Source organism: Eleutherodactylus coqui, chromosome 1 (genome assembly GCF_035609145.1).
Source record: "Eleutherodactylus coqui strain aEleCoq1 chromosome 1, aEleCoq1.hap1, whole genome shotgun sequence".
Classification (NCBI taxonomy): Eukaryota; Metazoa; Chordata; class Amphibia; order Anura; family Eleutherodactylidae; genus Eleutherodactylus; species Eleutherodactylus coqui.
The window spans coordinates 244,656,990-244,673,993 of record NC_089837.1 but is presented as its reverse complement, the minus strand read 5'-3'; the positions used below and the strand labels follow the sequence as shown (position 1 = coordinate 244,673,993).

General features: G+C 39.8%; 1 protein-coding gene across 2 annotated transcripts in view; it reads right to left on the bottom strand.

Annotated features, from left to right (window-relative positions):
- Nucleotides 1-2,730: 2,730 nt before the first annotated feature.
- ARMC2 (armadillo repeat containing 2) overlaps nt 2,731-17,004 on the bottom strand; it is a 143,395-nt gene continuing 129,121 nt past the window's right edge. For both annotated transcript variants that reach the window (XM_066607512.1, XM_066607503.1), the window contains exons 14-18: nt 14,500-14,622; nt 11,294-11,407; nt 4,385-4,517; nt 3,908-4,068; nt 2,731-3,217 (exon numbers count right to left, since the gene is read on the bottom strand). In XM_066607512.1, the coding sequence (XP_066463609.1) occupies nt 3,063-3,217; nt 3,908-4,068; nt 4,385-4,517; nt 11,294-11,407; nt 14,500-14,622 (686 nt within the window). In that variant the 3' untranslated portion in view covers nt 2,731-3,062. The remainder of the gene's footprint in view (nt 3,218-3,907; nt 4,069-4,384; nt 4,518-11,293; nt 11,408-14,499; nt 14,623-17,004) is intronic.

The window sequence follows — 17,004 nt, the reverse complement described above, 5'->3', positions numbered from 1 at the left end:
ATTTATCACATAATCAATGCCCGTTCCAAATTTCATGTTTCTATGACACCAAGAAGTGAATTAGATTCCGTACGTACAATTTGGACGCTAGTTCTTTTGCGCTAGAATTGAATAATCGAGTTGGGACCCATTAGCTTTTCCTATTTATGACATAATCAATGCTCGTGCCAAATTTCACATTTCTATGACACCGGAAAGTGAGAAAATTACATTCCGTACGTAAAATTTGGACGCTAATTCTTTTGCGCATAGAATTGAATAATCGAGTTGGGACCCATTAACTTTACCTATTTATGACATATTCAATGCCCATGCCAAATTTTAAGTTTCTATGACATTGGGTAGTGAAAGATTTTGATTATGTACGTAAAATTTTGACGCCAATTCTTTTGCGCTAGAATTGAATAATCGAGTTGGGACCCAATTACTTTTCCTATTTTGGAGATAATCTATGCTTGTGCCAAAATTCATGTTTTTACGACATCGGGAAGTTTGAGAACTTTTGACGAGTCAGTCAGTCAATCAGTGAGTGAGTGAGTGAGTCAGTGAGGGCTTTCGTCTTATATATACACACATACACTAGCTGATATACCCGGCTTCGCCCGAGTTAATTTGGTACTGGTGTTTATCTGGTGTTCACACGGAAAATCTTATGAAGCCGTGGTTACTTTAGAGATACCGGAAAAACATATGTTCACCATTTTGCATAGTTCTCTGCGTTACCCAGGAAACACCACGTGGAGGCAACCATGCGACGTTTCCTTTATATAAAATGACATCAGGAAGTGAGAGAATTAGATTTCGTACGTAAAATGTGGACGCTAATTCTTTTGCATTTGGAATTGAACAATCGAGGTGGGACCCATTAACTTTTCCTATTCATGACATAATCAATGCCCGTTCCAAATTTCATGTTTCTATGACACCAAGAAGTGAGAGAATTAGATTCCGTACGTAAAATTTCGACGCTCATTCTTTTGCACATAGAATTGAATAATCGAGTTGGGACCTATTAGCTTTTCCTATTTATGACATAATCAATGCTCGTGCCAAATTTCACGTTTCTATGACAACGGAAAGTGAGAAAATTACATTCCGTACGTAAAATTTGGACGCCAATTCTTTTTCGCATAGAATTGAATAATCAAGTTGGGACCCATTAGCTTTTCCTATTTATGACATAATCAATGCTCGTGCCACATTTCTCGTTTCTATGACACTGGAAAGTGAGAAAAATACATTCCGTATGTAAAATTTGGACGCTAATTCTTTTGCGCATAGAATTGCATAATCGAGTTGGGACCCACTAACTTTTCATATTTATGACATATTCAATGCCCGTGCCAAATTGTAACTTTCTATGACATTGGGAAGTGAGAGATTTAGATTCCGTACGTAAAATTTCGACGCTAATTCTTTTGCGCTAGAATTGAATAATCGAGTTGGGACCCAATTACTTTTCCTATTTTGGAGATAATCTATGCTTGTGCCAAAATTCATGTTTCTACGACATCGGGAAGTTGGAGAACTTTTGGCGAGTCAGTCAGTGAGTGAGTCAGTGAGGGCTTTCAGCTTTATATATATAGATATAGAGAAAAATGGGCAGAAGTAATATATCAAATTTTCTTCATTTTTTGCCATTTCTAATTTAGTGTAATAAATTTGAAAAAAGCAGATTTATAAAAAAATAAAATCTCACACTCCTGTATATAACAATACCAAATATATCTACTTTAATTAACTTATCACTGGAAGACCTGGGAACAATGGTCCTTGAATTTATTTTTTGTCATTTCCTGTCATTAGCTGGTAATTCAGCTCCCTTTGACCACTATGTTCATCACTATTCATTGCTGAGAGCCAACAGTTGGGTAAATGAGAATTCTTATGAATGCTCGTTTAAGATTATCGGTCTGTGTAGGAGGCCAATAATGCGTTCTACATGCTCTTTACACTCACATAGTACTGGTAGAGTATACATCTGACAGTAATACTGCTATACGCGCTAATTAAATGTACTGTGCATCTGACTTGATCATCAATGCAATGGAAAACGTCCAGAAAATTGGTATACAATAAACATTATAATGCAAAAGAGGACCAATCTGTCCTCTAGTGAGTAATGTTGGGGTTTGGGTCAATCAGGTATTTGGTCTGATTTGTTATTAAGAATGCTAGGAGGCCTCGGTATGATGCTTCTGTAACACACATTCACTTTAACGACAATTCAGTTTTATTGTTAAAATACATGAAAACTAAGAAATATGTTTTAGATTCAGCTTTTCCAACTGATCTACAATTCAAATATACAATTCTGATAGGAATATTCTAAATTGACAATTACTTTTGAGTGTTTCATGAGATCACCATAAGGCTGGATTCACATGAACGTATATCGGCTCGGTTTTCACGCTGAGCCGATATAGGTCGTCCTCATCTGCAGGGGGGGGGGGGGGGGGGGATGGAAGAGCCAGGAGCAGGAACTGAGCTCCCGCCCCCTCTCTGCCTCCTCTCCGCCCCTCTGCACTATTTGCAATGAAAGGAGGCAGGACGGGGCAGGGCTAAGTTCTGAGAGTTAGCCCCCGCCCCGCCCCGCCTCTCCCCATTGCAAATAGTGCAGAGGGGTGGAGAGGAGGCAGAGAGGGGGCGGGAGCTCAGTTCCTGCTCCTGGCTCTTCCATCCTCCCCCCTGCAGATGAGGACGACGTATATCGGCTCGACGTGAAAACCGAGCCGATATACGTTCGTGGGAATGCAGCCTAAGGCTGTATTTCCACACAGTAAAACACGCTTGTGGATGAAATTCTGTCCAATAGCCACAACATCTCGCTGGCATTATTGGCAAGATCGTGCAGCCCTTGGAAGCCATAGATGGGGCGGAGTTCAAGCTGCAAGCGGCTTTTGCTGTGTGGGAACACAGCCTAAAAAGTATGGTCTACCATATAGCCATTTGCTGTGCAATCAATAAGTTACTATACATTTATTTCAGTATCTCAGGATATGGTTAAAGGCACACTTTCTGACGATTAGCCAAAAATCTTCAATTGCATTCTTCCAATAAAACTACTCTGGACCTGGCAAGGGTTCTAAACATGAATGATGGCTGTGAATTTTCTCCAAGAGTAATGAAGCCACAGGTTTAAATTCGGCTTCCCAGCATTCCCTTTGGTAATCCAGTAAGTCTACATTCCATCGGCAATCCAGTGCATTATGTTCATCTTTAACAGAAGAGAAATAAGGTAAGAGGTTTCTTTATAGGGAGTAAACACAACATTTATATAAACAAGAGCAGTTCTGTGTAATATTCTGAAATAATGAAATCAGAACTAATTTAAAAGGGAACCTGTCACGTAAAAAATGATGTCCAATCTGCAGGGTCGATAGCATAGAGGAGCTGAACAGATTGATATAAAGTTTTGTGGGAAAAGATTCACTATAATTTGCATTTTCTTCATTTAAATCTCTGCTCATTCTTGGTTTAGATGTCCAGTGGACCGTGTTATCAGTGATTGACAGTCTTCCCCATCAGAGCACATACAGAGAAACCTGTCAATCACTGGCAGGACCGCCCATTGGACCTCCAAGCTCTGAATGACCAGAGTTTTAAATTAATGAAATACAAGTTATTCTAAATCTTTCCCCATAAAACTATATACAATGTGCTCAGCTCCTCCTGCTCTATAACATACCGCCTGTAGGTTCACCCACATTTCAACATGATAAGTTCCCTTTCACAGAGAACTGCTTTGACCTTCTTTTTAGAAACTTTATGTCCCCTAAAACTCAATAAAGCATGGAACAAAAAACTAATTGACTCTCAATTAAATGATATGAGGCAATTCACTTCATGTTATGGTATTTGTGTTTTATAAGAAGTAGTCTAGAATGCTCTCCACCCCTTGTCTTACCAAGTAAGGAGGACAGGAGATGCAAAAGTTTGTTGGTCTCTTCAGATCCAAGGTACAATCCCACATCTGTTGCAGTGTCCATAAAATTCCAGAAAGCTTTGCACACTAATCCAGCCAGCTGCCAGTCTGAGCATCCAAAATCTCGCAAACACTCAACCAACCTGTATTATAATAACATTGCTGATCATTTTCATCTTGACATAAGAAGTGCTCTTATTTATCCGATTCTATGCAGAAATGTACAGAGAGACATACTACCACCCCATATAATTCCTCCGCATCACGGACATGCAGGTGAGGAATATTCGGCAGACCCAAGACTTCTATTTTAGTTAGATAAGTAATAAATATTGTTTGTGGGAATAGCCCTTTAAGTTTTATATATATATATAGAAAACCCAACCTTACCGAACTAATCTGTTGTTTAGAAAGAACATTACATAAGCCAAATAAATGTTGAAAGAAACTATTACTTACTTTTCAATGGCCCCTTCTTCTTTCAGTAAAGCTTTCTTATTACTGTCTGTGGCCAGATTGATCAATACTCCACAGGCAGAGAAGCAAACATCTTGCTTCCCGGAATCCAGTAAGGCAACAATGAATTTATGTACTTGGTGGTAAAACAACAAAATAGAGCTGGTTAATTATTCAAGTTCAACTTGACACACTTACTAAGGTAGAAAAAGACACAGGCCCATCAGGTTCAACATTTCCCAATCAATTAATTTGTTATAGACGAGGAAGAAATTCCAGCACCTCAGGAATGTGAAAATAACATTATTCCACGTTCATAATCACTGAGTAAAAACTACACATTGGATATGTAAGAGTCCTACATGTTTGGAAAGGAGCTTTTAATTATCGCTAGAATGATTATAACACTTAATGCTACTCGTTATTATATAACCATTCAGCCATTTTTAAATGCTAAGAAGTGACCACCATTATTACATTTTGGGATAGAGCATTCCATTGTTTGGCTACTCTTATTGTAAAGAACCCTTTCCTGTATTGATGTCTAGATCGCTTTTTCTTCATTAAAGGGGTTGTCTCGCGGCAAACCTCAAAATTTTACCTTACCCCATTCCCCCTGTCACCCCCTGGCATAAAATAGCAAAGTAAAGCGGTTTTTAAGCTGCTTGCTACTTACCAATCCGACGAAATAAGGACTTTAAAAAATCTTCTCCCAAGATGGCCGCCGGTCCTTTCCAAGGGATGCACTGCAGTTTTCTCCCATGGTGCACCGCGGGTCTTCTCCCATGGAGCACCATGGGCTCTGTGCGTTCCATTGCCGATTCCAGCCTCCTGATTGGCTGGAATCGGCACACGTGATGGGGTGGAGCTACGCGATGACGTGTAGAAGTGGGCGGAGCCAGATCGCCGCTCGTGCCTGGACCGAGCAGAAGGGGAGAAGACGGCACAGCGCAAGCGCGTCTAAAAAAGCAAGAAGACATCAGAATTAGACGGATCCATGGCGACGGGGATGCTAGCAACGGAGCAGGTAAGTGAATAACTTCTGTATGGCTCATATTTAATGCACGATGTACATTACAAAGTGCATTAATATGGCCATACAGAAGTGTATACCCCCACTTGCTGCCGTGAGACAATCCCTTTAAAGTTTCCTGATCCTTTCTAAATTCTTGGAAAAGCATGAATCCTGTGCACGTTCTTTGTACACAGCACACATATTTATACGTGGAAATGAGATGATCTCTACGCTGACCAAACCCAAGTTTTCGAGCCTCTTGTTATAACAGTGACCTCCTCTATCATTTAATAATCACTTTGGAATCATGTCCAGCTCTCCCAAATCCTTTGTACAATGTGAAGCCCAAAAGTGAATCCTGTATTTGAGATGTGGTCTTTAAAGAGATTTACGTAGGAGTGATATTATATTGGGATCCCAGGCTTTTTTGCATCTGCTGTTTGACACTTAGCACTGCAGCTAAGCTTACCTGTAATCACAGTAACCAAGGCCATTTTTTTGGTTCTATTATCCCCAGAGTTTTCCATTTAATTATTAAGTCACTTTTAAATGCATTAATAGATATACATTAACAAAAATACCCTGGCCGTAATTAGGTAAGCACATTGTAACAAGTGATGCCACAAAGTAACTAATACGGGAGGTCCATATACCATGGTTGAGGTCTAGCCTGAGTCCTTCCCATTTCCCTTATCCTTTTCTTTCCCACTATTTGATTGTGGCCTTTTTTGTTTTGGCTGTTGGTTCGGAGGGGAATGGCTTCCAACTGCCCATTACTAATAGTCTCCTGACCATTTAACTTCACTAATCTACCTTTATGGTCACCTCTTTTAGTATACCTCACCAATAAGAGTCAAGACACTGGGTCTAGACATGAAGTGTTTACTATGTTCCTGAGTTATCTTTGCGGTAAGGAGATTCTTATGTTTCAGTCTTTTAGTGACCCACCATATATGTTTTTTATGGTAATTACTAAGAGGCTTTAGGTTAGGCTGCCATCAAAACACAATTGCCTAGTTTAAGTCCACTAAGGGAGTCCCATGCTGGTGAAAATCCAGGGCTTGGCTGTCTACTGACAAATGGGCTCCTGTTTTAATAGCCAGTAGTGAAGAACCCTCCAGTCCCAGCTGTTTAATCACTTACATACTGTGATCAATATCGATCACAGCATGCTAGCGGTTGATAGGGCAAGGGGCTCCCCCATTCACCCATTGGCACCTTGTGACTGTTTGATGGGTTTTTATGGCTCATGAAGCTTGATACATCAGCAATGGAGTGTAGTATACCAGTGATTAAATGATTGCATATTCAAGTCCCCTAGAGGAACAAAACTGTGCGTTAAATAAAGTTTACTTTAAAAAAAAAATAAAAAAAAGGAAAAAAAATACATTTTCCCCTACAAAATGGCCTTAAAAGATCAAACATAACTATATTAGCTATTGCTGCATTCTTAATGACCGTACTATAAAAATATGTCCATTTTCCTGCATGGTGAATGCTGTAAAAAAATAAATAAATAAAAATGCCAGAATTGCTATTTTTCATTTTAAATAATTCACATGCTCCCCAAAATGGTACCAACGGAAATGATAGCTTATCTCTCTGGGTGCATTCAGAAGAACGTGTTTATGTGCGTACATAACCACGCGTCTATTAGAACCATTGGATCCCTATGGTGTGTTCACATGTCCAAACACGCGCATCTGTAAAAGATAGGACATGCGTGCACCGCATAGGTCCGTGGTGTGTGTCAATATTCCCCGTGGGGAATCCCCTCATCACTGAACACTGTGATAGCTCTGTCACAGCTGTGGCAGAGGGCTTGATTTCTGATTGAAATCAATCAAAGATCAAACCCTCTGATTGATTTCAATGGGGCCGACGGCAATAGGATGCTGGTACGCCTGCAGTGATTTTCGGGGAAGAGCTTTAAATATAAGACCCTCCCTGAAAAATTAATCCTAGTTGTATTAAAAAATAAAAAAAATAAAACACATACTTACCTCTCTGCCACCGCCGGGGCTCAGGTGCGTCTAGCCACTTGGGTCCCGTCACTGTAATGAAGTTCTTTCAGCAGGTGGAAATTTAAAATCCCCGTCTGCTGAAAGAGCAGCGTCTGATTGGCTAAGCGCTCAGCCAATCATAGGCAGTGCTCAGCCATTCGTTGAATGACAGCTGAGTGCTGTCTGTGATTGGTCATAGCGTTCAGCCATTCACAGGCAGCACTCGGCCATTCAATGAATTTTAATCTGATTTTGTAGTGGCCTTTGGTTTGCCAGACCTCTTTCCTGTCTGGGAGTTTTCTTCAGTTACAAGTGCCTTTTGATGGTATGGGGGTCAGAAACGCTATATTTTCTCCTTACGGAGAGCACCTAGACGGTGAGTGAGGGGACTCAAAAGGCCATTCACGGTCCTCTGGGTAATATTAATCTAGGTGGAGGTATTATTCCATCTCCCTTATTTTGATGGTATAGTACTGACTGCCACCTTGGCTTTCCTGACAATTTCTCTGTACAACAGTCCTACACTTCCAAGGGTTATAATCATTTGTTTTTCTTGCCATTATGATGGCAATGTGTTCTGTCCTGAAGAGTTGTAATGCAGTCTGTTCCAACACTGGTTGTATAGAATCAGAGGGTTTGAGAGTAATCTACAAACGTTGAGAGACCTATAGGAATAGTGTGCATCCAATTCCAAACCATAATTTGTTTTCTGTGCTGCAGAGCAGCTGTCCTTGACGTGTTCCCTTTGGTTAAAGTCATAAATTCAGTCTATTGCTGCGTTTCAGGTAAAATTGTCATAATATTTTTATGTTTTTTTCATCTGTCTGAGATGATTTAGTGAATACTGCATTGGGCAAGGAGTTGGAGCCAATGAGCCTGGAGGTCCCTTCTAACTCTGTGATTCTATGATTCGAAGAGTGGACAGTGCGAACAGTGCGGAGGAAGAAAGTAAGGAGTGAACTGGAGCTCATGAGTAATAGTGCAGTGAGCAAGCTGACCGACCATTTTCTTCCAAACATGGGCAGAGCCACTGTGGAATAGCAGCGGCGTTGCTGAAGGTACTAGACACCTTTGGAGATGGGAACCTTAAGCAGTCACCCAGTTTGCCCCCTCAATGCTGGCCTATTCTGTATGGAGAAGTGGTTGAGCATGCACACTGTCAATCCATACAACTCTATGGGAGTTGCAAAAACTGTTTTAAACTATTTTTGTAGTAGTGCCCATCATCTCTGTATGATTGTCAGGTTCAGACATTACATCGTGATGTTTATACAAATCTTATTTAGAGATGTAATCTGAACATTTTCAGGGGCTTGTATTAAAATGGGGTAATACAACTAATAACACACTGGTTACTGGTAGGTAGAAAAGCAAGTTGACATTAGATCAACAAGTATCGTATGTCTGTTTTGCTGACATCTATTGGCCAAAAAGAAAATTGCAAAAAACGGCTTCAGAAAAAAATGTTTTATTTAAAATTTAATTAACGTTTTAATAAATATGACACAGAAATTTAAAGGATCAATATCGTCAAAATAAGGGCTTTTTCATATGGGTGTCACTCATGTCCATATGCTATCCATGTGTTCAACGGGTAGCACACAAACCCATAACAGCCAATTAGGATTTCCACATGACGTTTTTCACATGGCCCAATGGAAGTGTGAAAAAAATTGCAGCATTTGCTATTCTCGTTTTTATGGATAAAAATAGTCCACTCAACGAAAGAGTTCTTTGAAAATCAGATAGCACAGGGATGGCATCTGTATTGTCACGTTGTGCTCCTAGAAGCTGTAGTTCTATGGGTTTCCAGGAGCACACTGCTGCAGGTGTGATTTATTTGACTGTGGAGTTCTCCAGCCAGCCAATCACCACTGGTCTGCTGCATATAAATGCCAACCTTTTTCACTAGAGACTGATAGCCATTTTGCCATTTATCCATTTTCTGCTCAGAACTCTGGTGCTTGGAGGCAATCATGTTCTGTTTCAGTGTATGTTGCATGCATGAGGTTTTGGGTGAGATTCCGTTGAGTCTGTTTGTTGATTTCACTTATTCCCTTTTTGTGTTTTTAGTTGTCTCATTAGAGTAGGGACTCATAAGACAACGAGGACTGTTGACGTGGGCTTGTGAGCTTACGCTAAATACAAACCAATACCTCATATGTAATTGTTCATATTTCCATCTGTCTATGTGTATTAATTCTTTCGTAAGTATTTTGGCGTTTTTCGTCTGTTGCAGTTGTTTGTATGCATGTTCGGTTTATGTGTGATGTTGGTATCCGGTCGTGTATGCATGTCACTACCCCACCTCTCTTCCCTTCCAGCCCTTATTTGGGTTGCGTTCGTGTAGATCGTTGTTACCATGGTCTGCATGGACGTAACATGTATGCTATGTGAGGTTTCTTGTTTCCGATTTCTGCATAGGCAACATGGACACACCCACATGAATAAAAGCTAAGTGCTACTTCTGCTATTCAACCGGGCGATCACATGACCGGGTGGGTGCCCTCTGCTACAGAAGAGCTCCAAGGTCCTAGCAGACACAGATCAGCTATAGTTACAAAAATAAATTAAAAAAATTACAGAATAAAATAAAAATATAAATACAAAATAGAAAATGCCCCAGCCAAAATCATCACCATGTGCCTTGTGATCCGAGATTATATATCAAAATGTCCTAAACAAAATAAGGAACCCATTCATGTCATAGAACATAGAATGGTAGAGTTGGAAGGGACCTCCAGGGTCATTGGGTCCAACCCACTGCTCAGTGTGGGATTCACTAAATCATCCCAGACAGATATTTGTCCAGCCTTTGTTTGAATACTTCCATTGAAGGGGAACTCACCACCTCCTGTGGCAACATCTTCTTTATTTTACCATTTATATACTAATTCTAAAAATTAAACTATAAATGAAATAAAAATACGTTTTTCTAGCTTCCTTCTTGAATAAAGCTATAAAAACTGAAAAGTCAGTAAAAAAAGACAAAAAAACCAGCCCATGTGTCACGAAAAAAAATGCAGTGAAAATAATTTTTATAGCTAAAAAAGAAGATAACCTTTGCATGGGTGAAATCCCCAAAAAGCATCCTTTCCTTTAGGACTAGCACAGCCTGGTCTTTAGGGGTTATTCTGGGGCTGTTGCAAAACATGTTACTTTATGGAGGATGAAGATTTATTTATATAGTTACGCCAGAATTCTAAAAAGAAAAGTTGTAAAATTTGGGCTTATGCCACATTAGTGGAAAGACTTGCAGATTTTTTTTATTTTGTGTGTAAGGTTTGGCACTGTTGTGAAAAGTTGGAGGGGTTTTGTAGAGGAACATGGTCTCCCATGGCCTAACAAATTTACTAGTATAAGTATAGTGCGAATCTATTCCAGCTTGTAGTTGGCATAGATTTGCCTTTCTGGTGGACAGATTAGCAAAAGATTAATAATTTAGGTGTATGTTACTCCAGCGCAACGCTGCTTAACACTGGTGTAAAAAGCGCCAGTCATTAGTAAATTTTCTCTATAGCGTTTAATGTTGGTATCCAGGGAAAATATCAAAACCTGCATAGAGGGGGAGTGTGAATGGCTTCATTTCAATTGTCTCCTAATTGGTAAGCGAAGAGACATATATACGGCTTGGCTTCCAATTCCCAATAATTGTTATAAGACCTGTATAAAGGGTCTGACATTGATTTGCAGGAAGGCTGCCATCCAATAGGTGGCGCTGCAGAGGTATTGTTCCATCTTCCTTATTTGCATATCACAGCATATAACATGGTATAACATTTTCCCTATGTGCTATGCTCCTGGACAACTCTTTTGGTATTTCTAATATATGCCTAGAAATAAAAAAGATCATATTCAGTAATACCTCTAAAGAGACAAGACCCTGCAGCTCACCATTTTGATGCAAGATGAAATCCTGTACATCCTGGTACTGAGACAGATTTCCATATACTCTAGTAGCTTCGAGTATTCCCTCCATGTTGTTAAACAGCATTAATTGTAATAGCACTGTTTAAAAGACAAAGATGCTTTATTACATTGCTGAGCTACCAATCAAGTGGAAAACAGTTATGGAAATTATGATTATGCGCCGTGTAGAATCCAGTTTTAATTAGGAATGCACAAGCTTTTATCCGCCTTCTACTTCGTAAAACAAAATTAAGATCTCTTTGGTTATATTCAAATGTCTAGAGTGCTTCCAGAGTGCATAATACGCACCAAACAGGATGCACTGCGTTTTTTTACATGCACACAATACACCACAGGTGAAAGTGGCCAAATAGAAATCAATGGGCTTTTAGCAGTGCGTAATAGGTGAGGCACATATGCCTGTGTGATCGAGCCCAAAGGCATAGCGGAGTCAGAGGATTTTTGATAAATATCAATATAATGTCTGCATTATATCAATTTATTTCCAATTCCATATCCTATTTTGATATTCTTAACACTTTTTATACAGCCCTTAAATATATTTCATAGAATCCTTATTTCCACCTTTCACAAGTTTAGGGGATTTAACTCTAGAGTCTCCAAAATGAGTTTCTCATGGGGAATTTTAACCAACTAAATACATGTTTATGTCAGACAAGGAGCCCATGTATCAATGTGTCTGATACTTGGGGTATATCCAGTCTTCTTTCCAATATCCTGGTTTGCATCTATACTTTCAATGGACACCTTGACATCATTATATTTTCTATCTGTATCCATCGGTCAGACCTTAAATTTGATCTATTACTATAGCTTTAAAATACATAGAGAGGCACAGGATGGCTAGACCCTTCTAAGTGCCAAGATATTAAGGCATTTCAAGATGGTTTTACCCTCTCCAGTGATTAAAGGGGTTGTCTCGTGGCAGCAAGTGGGGTTATACACTTCTGTATGGCCATATTAATGCACTTTGTAATGTACATCGTGCATTAATTATGAGCCATACAGAAGTTATTCACTTACCTGCTCCGTTGCTAGCGTCCCCATCGCCATGGTGCCGTCTAATTTTCAGCGTCTAATCTCCCGATTAGACGCGCTTGCGCAGTCCGGTCTTCTCTGTGTTGAATGGGGCACTCGTGCTGGAGAGCTGCTCCTCGTAGCTCCGCCCCGTCACGTGTGCCGATTACAGCCAATCAGGAGGCTGGAATCGGCAATGGAACGCACAGAAGACCTGCGGTCCACTGTGGGTGAAGATCCCGGCGGCCATCTTCGCAAGGTAAGTAAGAAGTCACCGGAGCGCGGGGATTCGGTAAGTACTACCCGTTTTTGTTTTTTTTATCCCTGCATCGGGTTTGTCTCGCGCCGAACGGGGGGGCTATTGAAAAAAAAACAAAAAACGTTTCGGCGCGGGACAACCCCTTTAAGAAGGTTCATCAGGAGACAAAAAGAGAAAAAAAGATGGGTAGAATAGCACTGAACTGAACCCCTGCTTGATAAATGACATACATGTATATAATGCTGCCTAACCACAGAGTTTTAAATACAAACCACACCTCCCTAAAGCAATAGCCCATCCTGATGTAATAACGGGGACTGCCCACAAACATCCATAGATAGTTTACAACGGAGGCACGTGCTCTGTTTTAGAGCTTGGAGGCACGCACACGGTTTGGTTTGTGTGTTGCTTACATCATTATAGTATGCCAATTCTTTAGCCTACTGACATGTGCGGTTGAAAACTATCTATGGATGTTCATAGGGGGCCCCTGTTGTTACATCAGGATGGGCTATTTGGTGGCAAGTCAAAAAGTGTGGTGTTGTATTTACAAGTCCTTGATTTGGCGGCATTCTAAACGTCTTCTACCTGGATGTCACTTATCATCATGGTGCAATTTAACTACATTGTTACCTCTACCCCTCTTTTTGCTCTACTGGTCCTTCTGATTAACCCTCTTAATCAAAAGAGAGGGATTAAGGTATGATTTAGTATGTTGGTACCTAGGGTGTGATAGGTGTTTGGACAGCAGAGAGCCACTGTTTGAGCAGGGTCACCCTTAGCAGAGTGAGCACCCCGTGGTTAGTTAGTTTCACCATTAGCGCTACTGTAGCGATTTGTTTATGCCATCATTCATCCCTGCTAATTGGCTGGCAGATATACCAAGTATGTGACACTGGTGGCAAAATCATCAGTTCCGAGATCTCTGCAATTCATGAGTAAAGTTCCTGCTGGGGTGTCTCTTGCAGAGCGTTTTGTATATAGTGCATTTGGTTCCTATATTTTATTTGTGGATGTTTTTAATTTAATAAGGTTTATGAGTTTTATGCAGGTATTTCTTGTAGTGATTTTTCGTCTTAGTACTTCTGATGAGCATCGCATTTTTGAAGTTATGTTTCTAGATACACTATAAAAATATTTTAAAACAGATCAGAATGCCTAGTTATTCCAAAATATAATGCACAATCATGCTGGATAAGCCATGTCTACTATAAACCATGCAGATGATCATTGGAAGACATACCATTCCCCAGATGTATCCATAAAAAGTGCCATATCCTTTATTAGTTGCACATAAGAAGAGATAACGTTTCAGCTGTTTTCTACAGTCTTTATCAAGTCACTAATATCTAAGAGCACCAAACCAGTACAAATACACACCCAATGAAATAAAAGACCAATCAACATACAATTAGTTAAAAGGGCCCACCCATAAGCATGAAGGCTCAAACATAATTAACATAACGTGCTCTTAGACATTAGTGACTTGAAAAAAGGTATAGAAAACAGCCAAAACGTTGTCTCTTCTTATGTGCAACTAATAAAGGACAGCACTTTTTATGGATTTGTGACTATTCCTCCTTCTTGACGCCCTGGATGTGGTTTGAATTTTGGAAAATATATGTTGGATTTATGGACTATGGATCTGGGTCCAATCTAAACCTGCATCGCATATGTTATAATTGAAGCCTCCCTCGGATTTTGAGGTACATCTGGGTGCTGCTGTCAGCTATTATTGTTTCCATTCCCCAGATGTATTATACATTGAGGCCTTCTTTTGACCAGTCATGTGAGGAATCTGAGAGGCAAGTCAGCTTAACAATAAAAGAGTTAAACAACAACATTTCAATATTAATGAGGGCATTCAAATAAAAAAAGAAAAAGGAAAACTTACAATTAGAAATCTCCATTCTTCTTTGAGTAATTACAGAGTTGTCATTTTGATAGTAAGATAAATTGCTGACTGCTGCCAGGGTATTGATCACCAGTTCTTCACATTCATCAATTGACTTGTACTCTAGTTTCAAAAGGAAAATTAAAACCACTGAAATGATTAAATAATTACAATACTGTGAAGTGTAGGCAAAAGGGGAAATAAAACAGCATATACAAATACGCACAATATGCTTCTCAGTAATTACCATAGAATCATATTCTGTAGTATCTGCAGCAGTACATACAATCGTGGGGCCATCAGAAATCAGATATCAAATCACCTGTACTATGGATAGGTGCTAAATGTGAATTTTGAGAATACAGCTTTAAGTTTAAAGCCAGAAGATTATGCAGAAAGATGGCACAGTTATATTTCTAATTATATATATAAATGGAATATACTGTATTACTGACCGATAAATGTGACAAAATGTACTGAGCATGTCCATCTATTTATTATTGTGGTTGTTCCTTTCTCTTAGAGGGTTAATAATACTACAGTTACTATCATTACACCTTGTATAGCTACATCCTCTTATGCTATATTAGGTTACCGATCGCTCTACCTTTAGATTTAGAAAAATTGAGCATAATGTAGACAGGCCTCTTAGATAAAGTATCAGTAGGAAGGAGACCGGTGCAATTTTTATCTCTAGAGAATAGGTCAATTGATGTTGATGGGTGATTCCTTCTCATTGACTGGGGGTGTTTTCCAACAACTAATGTTACATCTATTGATGGCACATGTCATCTTAGATTGCTAACTATGTCACACAAAAATGAAGTGCGGTGGCTAACTTCAGGAGACAATCGTGGCCCCTGATGAGCCTACTCCAGTGAAACGCGTTGGGATATATAACATACTAATTATTACAACTAAAATATGTGTGTCATTCTAGGATAAGGATGGCATACTTTTCTTGAACTAAGTGGTGGTAACCTTGAGACAGTTTTCACAATTACAATAGGTGTGATACATCTTTTCTGAATTGAGTGGTGCTAACCCGGTAATCACATCTATATCGAGATTTTTCTAGCTATTTAGCTGGAATACATAACGAGTATTGACCTAGTATTTGACTATACAAAACAGAATTGTCCTTTAATTTGGGTTCAATTTTTGGTTAAAGGCCCCAAGTGAATTTTTAAATATATAATAATAATAATAATAATAATCTTTATTTGTATAGCGCCAACATATTCCGCAGCGCAGCGCAATATATGTTTGTTCATAGGTATATTTTAATTGATTTAATAAAGGTTATATTTTTTTTATACATTCTACTGGTCTTTCGGTCCAATCAGTGAACTGATAAAAAAAAACTTTGGACTAAGTCTAGTCCATGTACTGGGCTGTCTGGACATGCTCTGTATCACGGGGACAAACAGTGCCTTTGTGCTCACCTCTCGCGCTCCTTGGAATCCCGCGTATGCATGATAGTTTAACTGGGACTGTTGTGGGTAATGGCAGGTCGATGATTGGTAGTTGAGGCGTGCATGTGCAGGTGCACACATAGGACGCTAGAACATCAGAGCCTTGGTGATGTATATTTCACACTAATTATGTCTATTCAGACACGATTACAGCGATCGGATCGACACCTGTGTTATGTAAAGCTGTGCCTATCAGCATGTGAGTGTTGGGGGTATGTCCAATTTGGGTCTATGTCATTGGCGTAGGTTTTTCCATTTATGCATGCGATTTTAACATGAAACTGCATGCTTGACAAAGACCTCTAAAAGGCCGAAGGGTCGCAGCGTTTTATTAGCGGAGAAATAAAGGAACCTTTTATCTTTATTATGATGAGTTCCAGCATGCTGATTTCGCTCAAAGGGACTGTTTGGTAACTATACTTATGGTCATGAAGTCCAGACCTACAATAGAAATCTTGCACCACGCTCTAAAGGCTCCCCCACATGGTGGCTTATGTTTGGTTGTGCTGTTGCCCATCTTTCTACTATTAGCCCAGTACAGGGAACAGGAAAAAAAAGTTAGAAAGAAAGGGGTTGAGCTCTGTGCTGTCAGTAAGGAGGAGCTGGCCTAACATATAGGTTGAAATATAGGTATTTCCCAAAGAGCGGGTCTAAAATATTTGCTGATGTGGGCTGTGGATATACCAGCCTTGTATTACAGTGTTCAATGGATGGAAAAGACTGGCTGTCCACAGGCATAGCGAGAGGCCTGGAAATACAGATCAGCAGAGGGAGTCGACTGACAGGATTAGGAGAGCCAGTTACAAGCCGAAAGGGTCCGTGTAAGGAGGGCCGTATTTTCAGCTCATGCTGCCCTAGGCACTAGAATGGATTACGCCACATAAATCCCTTTGTGACTGCCCATACACCTTTTTACAGTGTTATAGGTTTAGGCCAGCACAAGAGTTGGGATTCTGTCTAAGGGCTAGACCAATCTTAGCTGTTTAACCTCTCATATGCGTCAGTCAATAGCAACCATGACATCTATGTT